Below are 21,435 nucleotides of genomic sequence, written 5' to 3' on the forward strand. Positions count from 1 at the left end.
AGTGCACAAGACGGGGCATCTCTCCTCCTCTTCCTTGAGGGATAGGTAGTAGAGCTGGAAAAGGTCCTAGTGAGATATTAAGAACAGCATTGAGGGAGATGGACCTGAAAGCCCACAGAGATAAAATTAGCGAGATGGGACACAACCAGCAGTTTTCAGGTGACTCCCCGAATATGCAGAAAAAGCAGAAAGGAGGTAAGGTAGGGAGGGAGAAGCAGATATTAAGGCCAGGGATTGCCAAAGCAGTAATGGAAGACAGGATTCATGAAGGACAGAAGGGAAGATTGAGATAGACAGTCTGGTGCCTCCAGAGAAAGACAGAAGATGTCATCAGGTAGGGTGCAAACAGAAGAGTCATCCTAATGCCTATGCAGCCACGCGTATAGGAGGGTCTTGGGAGAACAGATAAAAGGACAACATATTGCATGATGGAAAAGGAGCTGTATCTGAAAGGAAGGAAAATGCAGTAAATTTGGACATACGAGCTGGTGGACGAGGAGATGAGTGGACATTTAGAGGAGTGCAGAAGCAACTCATACTGCTGAGATTTTTGGCACCACAAAATTATTATTTTTTTCTCACTTTGTGGGCAAAATGAGTTAACTGACTGGCAACCCTTTCCAGACCAACCTCCAGCTTTTACTTCCTAATTTGCTGAGTATTGCAATTCCCACCTCTGAGCTCTGACTCTCTCAGCATTTAACAGCCTTTTTTTTGCTACGGCCACTGACCATGGGTTATTATACCTCAGTTCTTTCAGCTCCCAACCAGCACTCACCCTCATGGTATTGTCACAGCCTCACAAATACCGACAGCAAACCTAACCTTTGTCAAGGTAAACAGCTAAAATCAAGGCCCCTCATCAGGAGTGGCTTGGCTTCACAAGTCATGAACTTCAGCTCCAAAATCAGCAGGACATCAAAGCAGGTGAAGGAGGAGGGGAAGAACAGAGCCATATAGCCAAATTTTCACAGCAAGAAAGAAATGCTGTGCAGACAGCCTGGACTAAGCAGCCCTGAATTTTAAGTAGCCCCTTTTCTTCTGAATGGAGAACTCAGACATTGGCCTGGTGGGTGGAACACAGCAGACATTTCAGGACAGGCCCATTCCCTGGGAGGACTTTGGAAAAAAAGACTGGCTGCTGTAGAGTTAGACTAATCAGCCATGCTCTCCTATGCCAGCTGCAAACTGTGAAAGATTTTTCCTATTTGGATCATTTAATGTTGTGCAGTGCTTCAACATTATGGTTTACAGGTACCCCACTCTTTGGAGGAGTAATTTCTTTCCTCAGGACACTCACACTGCTACAGCAAATGAAGAGTGTCTTCTGTTTGACAAGTTCATAAGGTGAGTGTTTGGGATGATGGTAGCTTAGTCAAAGGAGGGTCCTGATTGCCCCCCCAGAAGTCTCTGGTAAGAGAGCTCACAGCTGTTGTGTCTAACAGACTGGATTAAGTAGCAGCAGCATGGGATTGACCAGCTGGGAATGTTAACAAGGTAGTTTTCTGCAACTTGCCCAGTAGGTCCATGCAGTCTGCTGGCTTTGCCACCTTTAAGAGCTCCAGCACAAGCCAGTATACCAAGGGCTTTTCAGTAATGCTAGGACTCAGGACAGTAGGCTCTGTCCTGGTGCTTCCCTCCAGGGCATCTGTAATGCCTTCACCATGGAAAAGATGCAGAAACTGGATTCATTTCTCCAGGTGGGAATATGCAGACTGTCTCCACTCTCCTCACCCTTGTGTTTGGAGGCATCCAAGGGCAACCACTTGTCCTCTGCAGCTCCTGCTACTTGTCAGCTCCATGGGGACCAGCGTCACTTATACTGCAGCTGCAAGCAGCTCTTGCAACACTTGCCCATACTGCGTGGGTGGCCAAACCACTGTCCAGGCAGCATGCAAAAAGACTCATCCTTTCTACAGGTAGACTCAAGGGACAAGCAGCTAATCAATTAACAAAGAATACCACAGTGAGTATTCTGGGCTTCGGGTTGCTGTCATTAAAATAATTGCTTAAACAATATATCTAACCAGCAAAGACTAAATAGGGAAATGATAGATAATTATGAAATTAAAAAACATGAGAGATTAGCCTCCAGTGCTACAATCTTTTAAACAAAGTGTGCCCTCATTTACATTCAGAAAATGAAGACAGGAGAATAAACACGATGGTTGAGGGACAGAGTCATAAATGCAACTGGACTGCTCTATTTCCTATGTTTGTGATCGCAGTCCATGAGACATTTCAGTTTGGTGACTACAGCTTCTGCTGCAAAAGCTAAGCCCAAAGTGCAGTGCACATCTCCTGAGGTTCACTTAATCTCTGTTAGATGAACATAAAGAATGAAAGAGGTGTCAAGGGTGATGCACAGCAGGCCTGCTGGAGACACTGCTGCCTGGTACCAAAGGAAGAGTTCCTCAGCCTTATCAGATTCCTTGGTAGAAACTTAGTGCATTCCTAGGGAGAGGCTCAGCAGCAGGCAGCTGGATAACCCAAAGCTCAAGGCAAGAGAGACGGAACAGGCATAAATGTCTTTGATCACTGAGAAGAGAAAAAAGAAAACTCAAACTTACCATCCCCCATATGCTCTCCAACATCGTGCTGCTAAGAGGACGTGACAGAACTGAGAGTTCAGAATTCCCCCAGAACAGAAGTGCTGATCAGATATCCTATCTAACACTGCATTTTAAAAATAGTGTCAAGTGAATGTTTGTTTTTCTGCCTTTTTAAGCTGAGTTGTCATTATTGCTAATGCCAAGACAGAGCACTGAAAATAAAGGCTTTTAGAACTGAATGTGCTTTGCACTATCCTTGGTTCCTGCTTCTGCAAGAGCAGGTCAAAACTATGCTTTAGCTTAGGAGAAATATTCTTTTTATATTTTCTCACTTACTTTTTCAGTGTTTTTCAACCTGTGACCTCAGTCCCCTAGAATTTTGCAGACTAAGTCTAAGGGGTCCAAGAAAAGAACAACATGTTGCCATCAAGTACAAATATATTATGCAGAGCTCTGGACTGGAAGATGGTAAGGGTCTATAAACCTACAAAAAGTGAAATCAGGAGGCCAAAGTAGTACCAGTTTGGTTTATAAGCCTCGTAGAGGATTACGAACACTGCAAAACAGGAGCTGTATTTTGCATGCTGAGTATGGCCGTCTAAAATAAAAAGCCAGTATTTCACTATCTAGATTTGAAAAGTGGAAGTACCGTCAACAAAAGAGAATTAAAAGATTATGCTTTCTGCATTATTTCATTCCAGGAGATTATAAAACAAAAGAAGAAAATGAAAAGGCATATCCTGGAATTTTCTCCAAAGGAGAAACTAGCTGTGACCTCTTTAACGTATTAAATGAATTAATGATCTACAACTTCCACCCCTCACCCTCGTGCTTCCCTCTCGGAAGCAAAACTGTGCCATCTAGTGGGATTTAGACCCAGACTTAACTGTGCATTCTTGCCAAACTCTGTGAACACTGTACAGATCACCATTGTTTGAAGAGGCTCACGGTTCAGCATGGGTCTTGGATCCCATTTTGCTCCCAGGTTAAAATCTATCCCCTACCAAAGCTGCAGGAACCATCATTTGAAGGTGATCTGCTCACCCTGCCTGGCTTAGGAGAGGGAGAACCTGGTGCTTGGACATAGAATATCCAAAAAGTGTCTTGGGACCCATACAGTGGCCAGTGTGTCACTGACAAACAGAAAACAGGGAGAATAGGGTAAAATGGGGTGAAATTTTCACCCCTCAAGGCAGGCAGTGTTGGGAAGATTAAATACATCCCACAAAGGCTGTTATTTTCCAGGGGTCACAGAAAAGGAAAAGAAGTTGATTTTTCATTTAATTGCTAGATTTCTTCTTGACTTCTGAGTTGATAGAGAAAAATGATTTTAATGAGCACTACTTGGTAAATTTGAAATGTCAAAGCCATGGGGTTCCCCCTATGGATGAAGAAGCTCCCATTTGCCTGGCAGCCAGCAACCATGTTTTGACACACAACACAGATATAGAGAGCTGCTGCATGCAGATGAGACTTGATTGAAAACAATCCAATTTCCTTGTAATCTCTTGTAACCTTAGTTAAGCAATAGGCCTAATATAGATTTCAATATGATCTTTTAATCTTTGCCCTTTATGGATTAGTGTTATCTTTATGCTAGACAGGCATTTCAGTGCAGTTTTTTCTTCTGTGGAAAGCCCTACCACATATGACTGTAATACTAAACTCAAAGTACTGCAAATGACTTATATACCTGAGTATCAAAGGCAAATCTAATAAAACTTGATAGATTTCCCTTTAGAGAACACTTTATTGCCTCAGCCAAAACAGGTGAATGAGTAACAACTCTATAAGGAGTTTTGGTATCAGAAAAAGTAAAGTTCACTGGACAATCCTCAAATAATTAACAACTCTTTCCTCTACAAACACAGTGAGAAGTGATCTTTCCCAACAAAACATAAGCTGTTTTTCTCCATCTCAAAGCATCCTCTGGAATAATTGGATCAACTCTGTGCACTGAGAGACCTTTGTCTCATTTGAATCAACATGGAAAGGAATCTTAAGAATGTTTTGGTCATTTCTTTTGGATTTTTACTTCTCTTCACTGCTTATGGAGGGCTCCAAAGTCTACAGGTAAGTGGAGCATCTTTAAGTAGATGGCAGAGAGTTGGCCCAGAAATGCATCTGCCCAAGTGGTAGTGTGAAATCCCTCAGTCTTTCCATGGCCTCTGTGAGGAAGGCATTTATATATACATATATGTAATATATGTTTATATATATATATATATTTATGAGATAGGTTAAGATATTAACATGGCATGGGTTATCCCTCACCTCAGTCCATAGCATCTACTAAATAGAATGTTCTAGTAGTTCTTCATCAGTTGGAATACTTGCATCAGTGTACTTCTTTAGATCCACAATAGCTGTTTGAATAAAACTGAGTTTCTCTGTGATATTTCTCAAAGGTACTGTAAAATTGAAAACAAATTTCTTTTCTGGAAAAGTTCCTGGTTTTGGAATACTTCTTAATTGCTAACATTTCATTATTAAAATACAGCAATATTAAATAATAAAAATATATTCCTAATTCATTCAGTAATGTTAGCATGAAATAATACTGTAACTCATGATAAAACAGTAATTTAAAAAAACCTATTTTATATGAAAGGCAGGCCACAGCTTGTACTGACATTAATATCTTAAAACATGGTACAGTTGTAGGTTTTAACAATGGCTTGAATGCAGCGTACCATACATCAGAGCTGGTTTGCTTAGCATAGTTAAAAAAGACCGAAGGGATACTGCTGCTTTCTACAAACACTTCAGGACAGATAAACACAAGGAGAAGCTTTTCAGACTAGAAGACTGTCAGCCTAATGACAAACAAATGCATCTCAGCTACCCACAAGCAGGGTTAGGTAGGATACCAAAAGATGCCCCTGACCAAGTGGGTTCTGGAAGGATTTTCCAACCAGTGCAGGAATATGAACGCTTAAAGGTGGAATTAAACATTATTATTAAGGCTTTTTTTTAAAACATGATAGTTATCTGCAGTAACAAGTGGCTAAACTCATGTGAGAGAAGGTCCCTGCTAGCTCTGTACATTCACCTCTTCTCCTCTCTCAGATCAGTTTCTGTTTGCTAACACTGTCAAATTCCAAGCTCAGGGAAGTTCTACAAATGGATGGAGGTGTTACGAATTGGGAAGACTAACAAGAAGGGCAATGATGAACCTCAGAGGTTGCAAGTCAGCCCCAGCATCTGAAACCACACGTGTTCAGGTTAAGTGCTGCAACATTGATGTCCCCTATCCTGCAAGAGGGAGTGGTGCTGACTTACAAAGTAAACTCCTTCTCTCTCCACTTTATTTTGGTGGCTAAAGAGGACTTCCTGCAACACAATCAAAAGGTTATTTTATTGTATTGTAGTCTGCAGATGAAGAATTGAAAATAGGCAATGTTTATTTCAATGTTTCTCCCATTCATCCCCAGAGAAACTCTTAACAGTTAAGTAAATTGTATGATTCTGAAAGCCTGGCTCCACATTCTTGGAGGCTGTAGCTGACAAAACCAGACACTCAACTTCTGTGATCAGGAAGTCTCTTTGCCTGTTGACAAAACAGTCGTTCCAGTCTCCAAATACACTGACACTGTGCAACAAAGAAAATTCCCTCCTCACCTCCCTGTCCTGACAGATGACGAATTTGGACTATATCAGACCTGCAGTTTAAACTAAAGAATTTTTCACCGTTGCCAAGTCAGCCCTTGCAGTACAGCACTAAGAATATTCTTGCTTGGGACAAATAAAGAAGAACAAAACCAAAATGAGATTATCATTCATTTAGCTTCCTTTCAATGAGAAACTCACATTAAATAATCTAAAATTGGATTTACCAAAGTTTTGCATCTGAGTAGTCCTCAGCTGGTTCAGTACTATATCTTCTAAAAAGGGTTATCACCGAGAAAACAACAAATTCACAGAGTCCTTTGGGGAAAGGAGTTGGTAACACTCAGACCCAGCTTCCATCTCCCAATTTCTGCCCGAAGCCACCCTCTGTATATCACAGTGGCATACACCTGTAGTAAAATCTGTCTCAACCATTGTTTTTATCTATGCAGAGCAGTCTCAACTCCGAGGAAGGCCTGGGCGTTGCTTCCCTAAGCGTTCTCTATGCTGCTCTTATTGTCTCATCCATGTTTCTCCCTCCAATTCTCATCAAGAAACTGGGGTGCAAGTGGACCATCGCAGGCTCCATGTGCTGCTACATCGCCTTCTCCCTGGGGAACTTCTACGCTAGCTGGTACTAGTGTCCAGTCTAAATACTTGAACCCACTCTATTGTGTCTGGGCTTGATAACAGTGAGGGCAGAGTTCTCTTTTGTTTCAACCCCTACGCAACCCCCATGTTGTGGGTTTGAACATTAGGTGCAAAAAGCATTACCTAAAGGAAGATGGATAAATAAATGCAGTAACAGAGCAGAAATAAAAAAAAATGCAATAAGACAGAATGAATACATCCATCCACCCAACTGGAGCTGCTTCTCTAGCTCCTATATGTTGCAGAGATTTCCCTTTGAGAAAAAAAAATAAATCACAACAAAAGCAGAAGTTCCATTTAAAATGCAAATGACTATTTGGTCTGTTTTTGAAAGGATTGAAGAGAAGTCTGGCTCTGGGAGCAGAAGAGATGAGTTCCTACCTTGCCCTTCTAGAAATAGGTGAACAATTTACTTCTGCTCTCTAGCAACAGCGGATGCAACTCTACAGAGTAAAGTTGCTGTGATCCATCTTCTGAAGGGCAGGTGCAATGTAATTCTCAATTACAAGGGAATGGAGCACATGGGCACAGAGCCAGCCAGCCAGCCTAGCCTAGCCTTAGCCCCAACACATAGCTGGGAGTGCTTTCAGATCCTAAGATTTGTAAAGTTGGCCCTTTCTTGATTTCACACTAGATTTGCTGAATCATACACAGGATAAATCTTTTTCTTTGATGTCTATTTTTTGCCTCTGGATCTTTGGGCAAATGATTATTATGCTAATGGATGATAATTCTGCTAAATAAAGTGTTCTTTGGCAGGTACACACTAATCCCTACCTCTGCGATCCTGGGCTTAGGAGGAGCACCACTCTGGTCTGCCAAATGCACTTACCTCACCATTGCTGGCAATTCATATGCTGAGAAAGCAGGAAAAATTGGGAAAGACATTATCAACCAATACTTTGGGGTCTTCTTTCTGATATTTCAGTCCTCCGGAATCTGGGGAAATCTTATTTCATCCCTGATACTTAGCCAATCTTCCAGCAAAGGTAAAATATATTCTAAAACTTGGCACTTCAACTATATACATGAGCTAGTTTTAGATGATTGAAGAGTAGATTTCTGTAGTTGAGCTAGTGACCCTCAATTCCCATCACAATCAGTGAAAAGCACTTCAGATGTGAGTTAGCTCATCTGAAGCATATCTGCTAAATTGCTCTGGAAATGTCTATCTTCTATCAACACTTCATCAACTATCAAGAAAGTTCAGACATCTAGCTCAAAAATAGATGTCTATTGAATTCCTCTTGTGTCTCTAAAGCATAGATAGGCTGCTGGCAGTGACAGTCTTCTAGATCTGATTAAAGTGGATTAAAACAAAAGGCAAAACACTGGAGAAACCTTTCCACAAAGCCTGTAGTACTGAATTTGTTTGCTGTTAAACATTCACAGTTAGTCAAGCTGGTGTTGGTGCTTACCAAAAATTAGTGCTTTTCAGAATTGTCAAGAAGAAATAGAAAGAGCTGTTGGCAAGAATCTGCATGCCAGGACTCCTCCAGCATATTTCAGGCTCAGACAGCAGATGTTTATGTAGTTTGAAGAAATCACTCAACGGCACTGCCCTCATTTCCCATGCTTGTAATTGGCATAAGCTTTAAACAGGCAATTGTGAAGATAAATTAATACTTGGACACCACCTTAGAGATTCAGAGCACTACTGTGTATTATTTTTATTGCAGTCTCCCAGGCATTCTCTATACTGTCAAAGTCAGAGCAGGATGGACATGGAAGGAGCTTTCCACATTCACTGCTACTATGAATAGCAAAAAGCTACCTCTCTTCCTGGGCTCAGTTAAATTGTATGTTCTTTGGAGGGTATTCAAATAGGTATTAGCTTAAACCCAAGTGTCAGAGAGTTGGCATCGGGTTTTAATCTTTGAATCCTTGGGTTTATAGCAAGATGGTTGTGATAATTGTGGAGAATCAGACATCTTCTAAACCCAAACACCATCAAAGCAGAATGCTAAAGGACTTTATCACTTGCAGCAGAGCCCTGCTGACCTGATTACTGAGCGACATGACGTCTCAGGAGGGACCAGCTGCTCTGATTTCATTTGCAGGGCAGAGAATTTGGTGCAGCTGTGGGGTCTGCAAAACATTTTACTCTCCCTTGCCTCACAGTACACATCATGTTAAGTGACGTTAATAAGATTAAAATACTGGACATCTTGTAAATCCCCCATCTTTTTACATCTGGGGATGTCCCTTAAACTCCAAAGAAACTCTAACTTTCACTTATTTTTTATCAGTTACATGGGATTTCAGGAAAGGCTGCTCTCCTGGGAGGTGTTCAATGACCAGCTCTCAAAGCCAAAGGCCATGTATGTCTCATTGACGAGCAGCCATGCTACAAGCCATACTTCCCAGCTATGCTCAGTCAGCAGAAGGGAACTTCTGGCTGGGGGTAAGAGTCTCCAGGCACTCAGTTCCTTGTCTCTCCTCTGAGAGTGCAGCAAAGGTACCTACTACCTGTATTACTCACTTCAAATGTGCTTAAAATTTCATGGAGCAGTAGAAAGATACAGTATTAGTATACAGCATTAATGTATCGCCTGCATCACTGAATCCAGAAACAGCAAGGCAAGCTGCTCCATGATGGAATACTACAAGAGACAGAAATCAATGTAAATTAAGAGTCATCCTTTCTCGTTCATCAACACTGCAGACTTATTGCCAGAAGAACAAAGCAGACCCTGCCTTGCAGCTCTCATACCTCTAATTGTGTGTGCATCTTCAGATTATAAGTGAACAGATTAAAAGAAAAAAAAACTTGTTTTACACAATTCTGTGCTTTAGTAGTGTGAGTCGCAGTTTGCACATGGTGACTTGGCTTAGGGTTTGCTCATCAAAAACCATGTAGCAACAGCCACTGATTATAATAAGGTAATTATTTTCTTTAAGTTATTTCCATCTATATTGAACCTAAAGTTCTTTATGAAGTTAAATGAACAGCTACTTCACATTGCAGCAGCACTGATTGGAAGCAATGGGGAAAAGCACGCTAAACGTTGTTACTCAGTAACTCAACTGAAAATGTACGGACCAAGTCCTGTTTAAGGAATCAGTCAAGGTACACTGTATTGCTCTTCACTATGCTTGGACCAATGGAAAATTCTGCAACAAAAATATTGAAATAATTTTGTTTTTTTAATCATCCTTTCTCACTGCAAAGCTTATTCATGCACGCACTTTGGGTCAGTATTTTGCCCTTACAAATGGGGTCCTGAAGGAAGCGGGCACAGTGTCGTGGGGACATACAGGGTGTGTAAGCACATGTGTGTGCAGCTTTGGCACAAGCCCAGCACAGGGCTGAAGGGATTAAACAAACTAAGGTCTTACTTCAAACCCTGCCACACTGTTCTGGTTTCAAATATGCTCTCAAATTGCAATAAAGCCAGTAATAAATTAATAAAGCCAGGAAAAGCCAGTTTCTTGGAAGACTGCATTAATGGGTAATCACAATTTGAATTAATAAAACAGAAGATGTCTCAAGGTGGTTTCCATTCCTCTAACATACACAGAAATTACCTGGAGAGGGGCAATGTGCTCTGCTGGAAGAGCAGTTCACCATTGTTGTAATGACCAGAAGGTACAGATAAACACTGGAACCTCAGATAATGCAAACTGAGATTGGAGTTAGACATAAGAATCTGGTTTTAGCCTGTGTCCCCACGTAACCATTAATTCCTTGTTCTGTCTTGAGCAACTATTTCCATTAAATCAATTTTTTTGTGTGTGTTAAGCTTGGATTCTGAAGTTAATATCTCTAATGGGAAGAATTTGAAACCACGACTAGGCACTCAAGTGCTGAATTCCCTTCTCATTATATCCTTATTTATAGTCTGCATTCATCTGATCTCTTCTCTGTCTTGCCTTTTTTTTTTGTTTCTTTGTTTGTTTGTTGGTTGGTTTTTTTTTGGTTCTTACTAATTAGTGGAAATCTCAGAAGAAGACCTGGCATGCTGTGGGGCATATGATTGCATGAGCAGTACTACTAACACCACTGCCTTGGCAAAACCCTCTGAGTCCTTGGTCTACACTCTGCTAGGGGTCTACACTGGTAAGTAATCCACACAGTCTTTGATGAATAGCACTGACGGGGAACTTACTATTTGTGAAACCAAGCATGATTTTGTGGATTAAGTTTCCAGCTTCCTTCTTCAACCCAATTTACTGGGAGAAAATAAGATAGTGAGAGCTGTAAACTACCCCTCCCTAAAAAGTTTCAAATGCAATGTACCAGTGCCACATGATTATTGTCTAAAGGAGCAAGACTTCTCACCTGGAATAAAGCTGATTCAGGCTAGAATTGAAAGTATGCTTACATGGCAATTTGAGGATTACACAAGCTCATCTAATTATGCAAGGGAGAGTTTTAAATCCACCATTTTTAGTATATTAGTAATAGCAAACTAGTTACTGATGGCATCAGGTTGATTTATGTAGGCCAGCAGAGGTCCACAGTGCTAAGAGCAGTCTGCTAGTGGCACTGCTGATGGTTGGACTAGATGATCTTAGTGGTCTCTTCCAACCTTAATGATTCTGTGATTCTACCTGAACTGACCAGCTGCCAGCCACCTTTGGATGCTGATCACAACAGGCCCCTGTACCACACAGTTTAGCATCGGAACTGTACTGTAATTAGAAGTGGATGTGAACCACGGATCCTAGGACATGCAGTCATTCAGGGGGAGGTTTTTGGATCCCTACTGAGATTTTACAACTTCAGTCAATTCTCATCCGTTATGCTTAAATTATAATGCCATTGTGTGAAAAGCAGAGATAAAAAGCAGCAGTAGGTGAATCGGCACATCTCTCATTTAGTTACTACAGCTGCTATTGACCTTCCTTGCATAAGGCTAGAAAGAAATCAAAGACAGAGAAAACTGATGCCATCAAAAACTGCAAAGACAAAAACAGATATGTAAAAACTCACTCAGCAACATTTTGTAGCACTGAAGAAAGTGCAACATGCATCTGGCTCTAAACAGGTTCATCTCTAGATAAAGGAGAAGTATTTAGCAAGGCGGAATGTAGCTTTACCTCTGTTAAAATATCTTAGCAGTCTCTATACACAGATAGACTCTCAATGCTGAGACAGATACACAGAATTTGTCGTACACTAGAGGGGAGAGCATGCAATCCAGCCAGCACCAGCACTCACGAGGCAAGTCTTCCACAGCAAACCCTCCCTCCTGTCCAAACCTCCACTCCTCAGAGGTGAGGAAACACAAAGAGTATTCCCCCATTTCCCTTCCAGAGGGTGCTGGTGCTGATGCCTTTTTGTTAAAGGCAGGTTTCGCTCTCAAGTTTAAATTTAAATGTGATGACTAACATATACAGCAGTCCCTTAGGCTTTGCTCATGCAAAATGAATGCAGCCTTGCTGTCTACTGACCTTGTGTCAGTAGGGTTTCATTTTTCTTTTAAGCTTTTAATAAAAGATATGTCTTTTCCTACCTCGAGGGAAACCAAATAACTAAATATTTCATTTACAGACATTTTTTAAACGTCTCCCCTGTTTGGTTGCCGAGTACACATTTTGCCTGCTTAGGTGGAGCCCATAATAGATAATCCTCTTGTTCATTTTGTGGATGTTTCTTTCTATGTTCATACCAATCACTATTAAGCCTTGCAGTTACTTATTTCCTGTAATCACTCTTGATACATTTAACGTATTTATTAGAATATTTGCCCTGTGAATGCAAATATCCTATTCTCACAAGTCTTGCCACCAGCCATGAACACACTGGCAGAATATATACCACTACTGTTTTACAGTCCAGCTACAGTGGAGAACCAGTACAAAGGAGAATATAATTTCATTCTAGGAGACAGGTGAGAAATAATAAATGATTACAAAATGTAGCAATTTTCCGTAAATCTGCAAAGTATGTGGGAATTAAAAGTTCACAGAAAAGGGGATAAATGCACAGGAGCACATCAAACGGGCCACGTGGAAGAGAAGAGGTGCTCAGTTCTCCTCTTGCTCTGTAACTCCACTTGTTTCCATGGATGGCTCTCTAGTCTACCTCAGTAAGAGAGGAAATACACTCATGCCTTTTATCTGTCAGAAACCAGCTGCCAATTTTTGTTTTCATGAGTATTACGAGCCACAAATATCCTCTTGATAACATGAACAAAATTGTTGTGATTCACTCCACAAACAGCGTATGTAGACTGATCCATACACAATCATTTTTTATTAACTACCCTATGTATTCTTTTATATGCTGCTTCTGATAAGAAATTATAGGTTCAAAGCTGTAACGCATCTTTTTCAAGTCACCTACAGTGTCCACTATCATCTTTAAAACAGCACTTACTCTGTACTCAAACCACTGCTCAGAGCTGATTAGAAAAACTCAAAAAATGGCTACATATACTGGGATCCAAGACAGCAGTTCTACTTCTAGCGCTTTATTTTTCTTTCCATATATTTGAAGGAAGATCCACCCCTAGCCATGAGTGCCTTGGCACTGGAAGTGAATATTCCTCTCTTGTGTTGATTTAAAGCCTTTTGATAGACCCAGAGGGAGCACTCTCTGGCCAGCTCCCTGTCCCCATGACCTTGCCCTGGAAGGGTGAGCCATCACCCTCGGTGGCTGTGCAGCTGGCCTGGCAGCTGTCACAACAGGCAAGTCACAGCTAAGCAGAGGGGATTTGCAAGGTGTACAGCTGTATGAAGAAGATGTGAGCATAGACCAGGCCTCCTTGTTTACACAGAAATGGCCTTTACTCTGAAGCGGAATCAGATTCATCTGCCAAAACATCCCATGCAGAGCTAAGCACTAAGTCAGAACAATAACAGTAACAAGCAATTTCCCATCCTTCTTCCAGCATTCCTCATTTTTTTCATGAACTTTTTGTTTTGTTTTTGCAGCTAGTGGTGTGCTAGCTGTGTTGCTGATTATTATATTTCTGGACCAGATCAAATCTGACCAAGCAGAGACTGAGAAAGAAATACGAAAGACACCATCCTTTTGGTCTACGTTCCTAGCAACTTTCCAGCATCTTAAAGATAAAAGACAGTGTCTTCTAATCCCTCTGACAATGTACAGTGGGTTTGAACAGGGATTTCTTGCTGGTGACTACACAAAGGTGTGGATGACAATGAAAATCTATTTCTGTCTGATTGTTGTTTGTGCCTTTGTGTCCTACTAATTGCATCTGATCTATATTTACTTGTTAAATGAAGATGTTTTCAGTGGTGATTTGTGGTTAGCTAAATAACTGCTTACCTCTACTTGAATGAACTCTGAGTGACATCTTCAAATGGGATAAGCCAGTGGTAAATATGTCCCTTGGAACAGCCTAAAAAAAAAACACATTGGAGAGCTTAATTCATCAGCAGAGGCCACAGCAGAGAGCTACAGGTTCAAACTCTTCAGTTTGTTGTAAATAACAAAGTGGGAGAAAAGCCAGAGTCTGCAAAGCTTTTCTATCTTCCTTCCTTCTGGTTTCCCTAGAGGTTTTATAAGTGCAAGTCAGCACACATATCACATATTTTATTGTGAGAACTTTTACAGTAGGAGGGCAAACCCTCAACATTGCTGGCTGAAAGCCTTCGCATTAAAATGATCAAAACCACCGTTGCTCCTCCTCCTTCACTCTACAAACCTAGACACACTGCAGGTGTGTTCTCCACACGTTTGTTGAGAAAGCCTCCAAAGAAAGGGAGCAAAGTACCTGAGCTGATTATTTGACACTCAAGCTTTCAAACCTAGCATATAGGCAGACAGAAGAGGGCACCTGCTGTGGGTTTGAATGGATTGAGAGGGGCACTCCATGGCCATGTCCACTGCCTGGCTGCATGCTTTTATAGGCGAGGTCCTCTTTGCTTCCTGGGAACTGCTCAGTAATGACCATAGCACCAATTGTCAAATTTCAGATCTTGATCTATGAAGGCAAAGGCAGAAAACTCCTAGTGTCACTGCCAGGAGTTTTATTTGCATGGTTAGCAGTGCTCCAGTTTCTTCCCCTCCTTTTTGCTACTTCTTGCATGGCATCAGGCTGACTGGGAGCTGGGTTAGGAATATCACTGCTGAAGTCCAACCATGTACTCAGAGATTTGTCAGCAAACTCTGTAGCTGTGCTCATTTGACCTTGTCTGTGTTGGCTGTTTACAAAACACTCATGATAAGACCCTTGAACCATAGCTGCATATATTCACTAAAGCCAATGTGTCATCACTGTCTTCTCTCTTACAGACTTACGTGACCTGTGCCCTGGGGATTCATTACGTTGGTTACGTGATGATCTGCTTTTCAGCTGTGAATTCCCTCTGTTCTCTGCTCTTTGGAAAGATCTCTCAATTCACGGGTAGAAAATTTCTATTTGCATTAGGTATGTAAAAGGTTACTCAAAGGACACATAATACATCAAATCCACTGCTCGCCCCTTGGCATGCAGGACAAAGTGAGAGCTCCCTGTTAGCTAGCAATTAAAAACAATGTGGAGGCAAACTTAATTCATGAGAAGAGAGGCAGCACAGCTAACCACTGTGCTCAAGTCACTGTCTTATGTCACATTGATGGTGGTGTAGTTCACCCTGCTTTTGAGGGCACTGTCTACTCAGAAAATGTCCTACAGCTTTGAAGCTTCCTAGCCACAATGCAATGGGTGATACATGATCCTACAGTACAGATTACAGATGTTGAGGTTTACACTGAACCTGAAAAGGATTCCTCCATTGCCCCACCTTTTATGAAGAAAACCAACCAAGAACCTAGTAACTGAGAACCTAGTCCCCTCTCGAGAGAACAATGCTCCAGAGAGCAATAGAGTAACAGGGGCAGAAAAACACCAAGAAATATTTCATTTCAGCTCCAGTATTCACTGAAGTATCCATACCAAGGAATACTGATACCTTGCTTCCATCACACAGGCCTACGTTATTAAAAACCTGTACTATTAGAAACTTCACCAACTGAGTTAATGTGCATCACTAGAGGAATTTCCTCCACAGGAATTTTTAAATCTGAGCAAGAAAGAAGAAATTTAGAGTTCATTACACTACCGTCACTAAATCATCTGTGATTCTTCTGTATGTGACTGTGTGGGACTCATTTCAGATGTAAAAAAAAAAAAAGAAAGCCAACAATAACTTAATAAAAAAATAGCATTAGTAATGCAAGGCCTCTGAACCTCTCAGGTGTGTTTACTAGTCTTTGTACTCAGACCACAAAGGTACGCCAGCGTCAGGGACTAAACAGTTCCCCATTTACATGCTACTTTTAAGAAGGCAGCAGACCCTCAGGACATTCTTAATTGTCTTCCTTAGCCCTGAAAGGAAATCTAGGACTACTTAATCAGAGCAGAACACTGCTTTCTCTCCCCTGCCACATGCCTTGCATTTGGATTGCGAGGTGTTCAGCAGCCCCTTCTCCTGCTGAGTGGCAGTTCTGTTCCCCCAGGATAACAGCCACGTCAGCTCCCAGGATCCCTCAGTTTAGGACACTGCTCAGAATTATTAACTGAAGACTATTAAAGGATTGCATTGTCTTGTATTTCAAGCGGTATCAACTCAGTCAGCACAAATCTCAATGAACCAGAAAGATTTTTTGGATTGCTTTGTGCTTTAGTTGGAGGAAGAATTTTAAAGTGCATCTACTACTCTCTCTCCTGCATATAACAGCATTTATATTTCCCTTCTTTCTTTCTAAATTGACAGCCACAGTTACGAACACTGCCTGTATAATAGCACTACTGCTGTGGAAACCTCATTCTAACCAGCTTGTCGTGTTTTTCATATTCCCTGCTCTTTGGGGCTTATCGGATGCCATTTGGCAGACACAAACTAATGGTAAGTCTTGGTGACAATGAATTGAATTCTCCTGAGATATAAAAATCTGCATGTTTATATTTATAAGCAATCTGGTTTAGGATGTGCATAATAATTAAAAAGGGTTTAAGACAGCAACTGAAAGACAAGGATTAGCTCTTTAGAGACTAGAATAAATAAGAAGCTGGGAATGAGAAAGTAGAATACTTATTAAGTATATTTTCCAAGATGAAGAGAGGAGAACATCGCAAAAGATGATAACAGGTATTCAGAATAAATATTCTGGAGGAGCGTATTTCACAGAAAATTAGAAGATTCAGAAGAATGTTACATTTAGTCTGTCTTTTGTAAAAAAAGGAGAGCGCTCTGAAAAAAAAATCAACTCAAATCTTAGCAACAAAAGAAGCAGTAAATTGGCTTTTAGTTGTTATTAGAAAAAAATGAGGGAAAAAACACAGAGAGCAACATTATGCAACCATGTAAATCCACAATTCATGCATTTCTGATTTGCTCTATTTAAAAATCATAATCAAATGTGATAAGGTACAAACAGGCAACAAAAAGGAGCAGAGTCATGAGGGACTTCCATGTGAAGAAAGAATAACGAACTAGAATGCTTCAGCCTGGACAAGTGATAAGTGAGGAAAGCAGTCAGTGAGATCATGAATAATACAGGAAAGGTGATTAGAAAAGGATTTATTCACTATTTCTCTTAATAACAGAACAAGTGGCATCAAACAGCGCTGTCCTGCAGCAGGCTTCCTAGAAAATGAAGGAAATGCTTTTTTCAGAAAATACGTAATCAAACTGTGATGCTCACTGCCAAAGGATTTACAAGAGCCCGAAAATGTAAATGGTTTTAAGTTGGCATTACATCATTTCAGGGGGAAATGTTCTTGGAGGTTACTAAGCCTGGTGGTACAGAGGAAATTTAAAACTCAGAAAGTCCCTGTGCCTTCGGTCGCCAGACTCAGAAGGCGAAAGATCATTCTGCACTTGCCCTATTTCTTACACTCTTATCCTATGAGATCGTTATGTTTGGATTTCTTGTCTGATGCACTACAGATGTCCTTAAAATCTTTTATGATCTTCTGCTTTGTGATACAACAAAATTGCTAAACCCAGTATTATACACAGTACAGATAATGAGCCGATACAAACTTAATTCTGTAAGGGATCACTTACACTTACCTTTCATCGGAACTAGAGGAAGTGCTCTTCTAGAGACTGAAGACAGATTATAAAATGCTAGAGAGAGCAAGAGAAAGCTATAGCATCTGATGACTTGAAGTATATACAGTCTGCTGAAGACTGTCAGTCACAGTCTTTTTAAATCAGTGCCATAGCCTGTGTCCACAAGATACTGTTAAACGCTCTCCAACTTGCTCTCGTACTTCGCTTATTTCATGGGTATTGTTTTCTCCATCTCAAATTCATATTTGGCAGATATTGTGGAATACACAGGTGGCAGAACTAGCTCACTTGGGCCCACATCTGCCTGTGCATCTGGGCCTCCCTTTCTCTCATCCCTCTGGTTGCCTCAGTAGGTGATTTGATGATTTTGCTCACTGGATAAATCAGTATGTGTCTCCTAGAAAGCCAAAGGGAAATCACCATAGTCCTTTGCCTGGCACTTACAGCAAAACTCCTAGAGTCTGCAAATAAGGAAGGGACCTTAGTCAGATCACTCTGTCCTTCCAGCAGTTCCAGATCATATCACTTAGAGCAGAGCTGTTACACAAGTCAAGCAACAACCCCTCAGCTTCTCTCATCTCAACCCACGGCCTTGTGCCTTTGGTACAATTGTAAATCAGTGCTCTCATGATTCAGATTTATAAAGGGAGAGCATCAGTGATGATCTGCACTCTCTGAAGTAAAGTTGGTAATTTATTTCCAGCTTCTCCTGCCAGCTGTCTCCCTGGCTGTCCACCTCTCTCCTTCCCAACATTCTTGAGAATCATTCTCCAGAATCTTGTCTCCCACTGTGATGAGGGACCTTCCCAGCAGTTCTTGTCCTCTGATACTTGACTTCCCTGAGGACATCTCAGTGCGGTTCCTGCATGCCTGAGGAAGGGGCACGTGGTGCCCTCATTAGGAGAAGGGGGTAGGTATCGAGGGCTTCAATTTCAGAGACAGAGGCTGGAAGATAGTGCAGTTCCTAATGCCCACACAAGGCACAACTTGTGTTGTGTGGACAAATCTTTGCAGCTAGTGAGCTCTGCAGTGCTGTGACAAGGTCAGACCCGTGTTATGGGTCACCCATGCTCCCAGGCTCCTGCTTGATACTTACGAAAACTTCAGATCCGTTGCTAACTGGGAAAAAAGCAAATTTTCCTTATGCTTGCACAGTATCTTTTTTTGTCACCTTTTACAGTTATCCTGCAGCTCTCAGTAACAAAAAGCACAGAATTTGCATTGTCACAGTGATGACAGGAGATTGTGCAGTGACATTGCTCTATAATGCTGCATCCCAGAACAAGATCAGCAGTTTGAAATGCCTGTTTAGGACAGAATCTCTTCTCTTCATCAGTTTTATAGAGGGAAAGCAGCATTAACATCATATGAGAAATTCCTGACTCCAAAGGCTATGAGGTGAGACTAAGACCTCTAAAATAGCATTAGGGACTAAGGTCTGTGGTGCTTCCTTAGGCAAGCTCCCATGAATGCCCCTTCCGTTCCAGCAGACTAACCGCTGAATAAATACAATATCATTGCACTGCGTACTTCAGGCGTTTTATGCTAATCAGAGATGATTTTATTTTGGCTTGCTGTGGATAGTTAATGCTAGAGTACCCCCTAGAGGTATACAGGCAAACAACAGATGAGTCATTTCATCTTACAAAGTTTCCTAATATGTTTGTGTACATGTGTGCACTCTATTTCCAGTTGAAAGCTGCTTCATTTCAGAGTATGTACTTCCCTCTCTTATCTAAACTGAGCACGGTTGCTGTTATCACCTTCCTGGCAATAAGCACACTTCAGGGACAATTGTGCAGCACAGTTCTGCAGTAGACTGCAGTAAAATAAAGCTCTCTCCAGCATGACTCATGCCTTTAGAAAGGATGTGAACGAGTCTGGAAAGTTTATAAACCTGGGAAAAAATGACCTTCAGCAGTCCTCTTCCATATCAGTGCCTACCAGAACCAGAGGAAGGGGATGAGGCTGTAGAAGTGGGAAAGCAGGCAGTAGTAAGGACAGATAAGTTCCATGAAAGTGAGACCCTATGGCTGCCAACAAGAATTCAGACCTAGCAGCTTGTGCACTCAGCCAGCCCAGCAGGCCCTTCCACTGCTCCAGACAGGCAACTGGTGCCATAATGCACTCGGCAGGGTTGGTGATAAAGACTCAGAATTCTAGAGAACTTTGTACTCTTTGTCTTTTGGCTGAATATGCGTATTTCAAATATACGTGTTGTCAGACACAGAAATGAATGAGAAAAGTCAAGGTTCGTCACGTTCCTTCCTGCTCACCACAGCTGAGTCAGTGGAAACACTGGCTCCTTTATCACCACTGATGCTAACTCAGCACCCAGAGGAAAGTGAGCCCTCTGCCCTTCCCTGGGTACTCCACCAGTAGGACCTGGAGGTGGGAATCCCTGCCTGAATCCCAGATATGGGTGTGCAGCTGACCAAACTCAGCAGGAGCTTTCCTGTGAATATGAAAGTATGTAAGGACTTGCCTACAAACCTTCCACTTTTCTGGCTGATAATTTGAAAAACAAACTTCCTACCACTTCACTTCCACAGCATACATCCTTTCTTCCTTCCTCTCATTTTCATTCCCTTTTTCCCTGTTATTCACTTTTTTGCCATTTTTGCTCCGTTATTTAACTTATTACAATTCATATGAGTGCAAAAATATTCTACGACAAAGTTTGTACTTTCTTTCTTCTGTTATTTAAGAGGGAGGGTTTATTTTCCCTGCTGTCACCTATTTATCCCTGTTGCAGAAAATACATGGTTTCAAACTTAACCTTCACAAGCCTTGTCTCCTTGTTTCCAGGTCTTTATGGTGTTTTATTTGAGAAACACACAGAGGCTGCCTTTGCAAATTACCGTCTCTGGGAATCGTGTGGATTTGTCATTGCCTTTGGTTACAGCACCACACTGCGAGTCTACATTAAGCTTTATATTTTACTGGCTGTGCTTATGTTGTCTATTGTGACATATGGAGTGGTTGAGTACCTGGAAGCTAAGAGATCCCCTGGGACACCTGCTGCTACAGAAAAGGAAAATGTGGGACCTCACACCCAGGAAACACATATGTAACCCATCAGGGTCAGAGTAATCAAGGCCATCTCCTAAAGGCAGGTCTCCACAGGTGCTCCAATGTGTACTGTCTCCAGACAGAGGGTGAAGAAACACATTTTGAGGCCAATATAATACAAATGTCTTAGGAGTAAAAATTTCTTTTGACATTTCAGCCTTATAAAGCAAGACTGTCGTACTTCATCCTTTCATACAACCAAATGCCTCTTTTTTTTTTAATTAATAAAGTCTTAATAAATGTATACAAGACGCTTAAAGTCCTCACATTTTTGTATTTGTGGATCAGGCCTGGTACCACAGGTTTAAAACCAAAGCTGAAAAACCCACATACAACATGGCGTTGCTAACCTGACAGCAGAGAATACAAGCAATGATTCCAATGATCTAAGATCACGGAGCCACTATTTATAAAGATTTGTATTCTTCTCATCCTGCCTTTTTAAACACTTGCTGTTAATAGCATTCTGCTAAGCTGGCTGTATCTACAGTTTGTACCAGAACGTCACTGTCAGGCAGCAAGCAGCGCAGGTCTGTCTGCACTCAGGCCTAGCAGCAGGGCACAGGGACACTCA

At 41.4% G+C, this 21,435-nt stretch overlaps 2 protein-coding genes across 9 annotated transcripts in view; one reads left to right on the plus strand and one right to left on the minus strand.

Annotated features, from left to right (window-relative positions):
• The window catches only part of LOC110395657 (centromere protein J-like), a 100,944-nt gene that overhangs the window by 38,234 nt on the left and 41,275 nt on the right, over positions 1-21,435 (minus strand). For 7 of the 8 annotated variants that reach the window (XR_002436559.1, XR_002436556.1, XR_002436552.1 and 4 more), the window contains exon 23: positions 14,053-14,125. The gene's annotated coding sequence lies outside the window, so the exon portion shown is untranslated. Of the gene's footprint in view, positions 1-4,826; positions 4,964-14,052; positions 14,126-21,435 lie in introns of all 8 variants that reach the window. The other variant, XR_002436558.1, reaches the window with a different exon arrangement.
• On the plus strand, positions 112-21,430 carry UNC93A (unc-93 homolog A (C. elegans)). The gene is made up of 10 exons (XM_021390333.1): positions 112-1,966; positions 2,897-3,020; positions 4,424-4,625; positions 6,614-6,795; positions 7,572-7,801; positions 10,747-10,872; positions 13,695-13,912; positions 15,022-15,157; positions 16,485-16,616; positions 20,598-21,430. The coding sequence occupies exons 3-10, from the start codon at positions 4,539-4,541 to the stop codon at positions 20,861-20,863; spliced, it is 1,377 nt and encodes a 458-aa protein (XP_021246008.1). The 5' UTR covers positions 112-1,966; positions 2,897-3,020; positions 4,424-4,538; the 3' UTR covers positions 20,864-21,430.

Source organism: Numida meleagris, chromosome 3, assembly GCF_002078875.1.
Source record: "Numida meleagris isolate 19003 breed g44 Domestic line chromosome 3, NumMel1.0, whole genome shotgun sequence".
NCBI lineage: Eukaryota > Metazoa > Chordata > Aves > Galliformes > Numididae > Numida > Numida meleagris.

Coding starts and splice junctions, on each gene's coding strand:
- UNC93A (XM_021390333.1), top strand. CDS start 4,539: ATGGAAAGGAATCTTAAGAATGTTTTGGTCATTTCTTTTGGATTTTTA. Junction 7,802..10,746: donor TAGCCAATCTTCCAGCAAAG/GTAAAATATATT, acceptor CTTACTAATTAG/TGGAAATCTCAGAAGAAGAC. Junction 10,873..13,694: donor TCTGCTAGGGGTCTACACTG/GTAAGTAATCCA, acceptor TTGTTTTTGCAG/CTAGTGGTGTGCTAGCTGTG.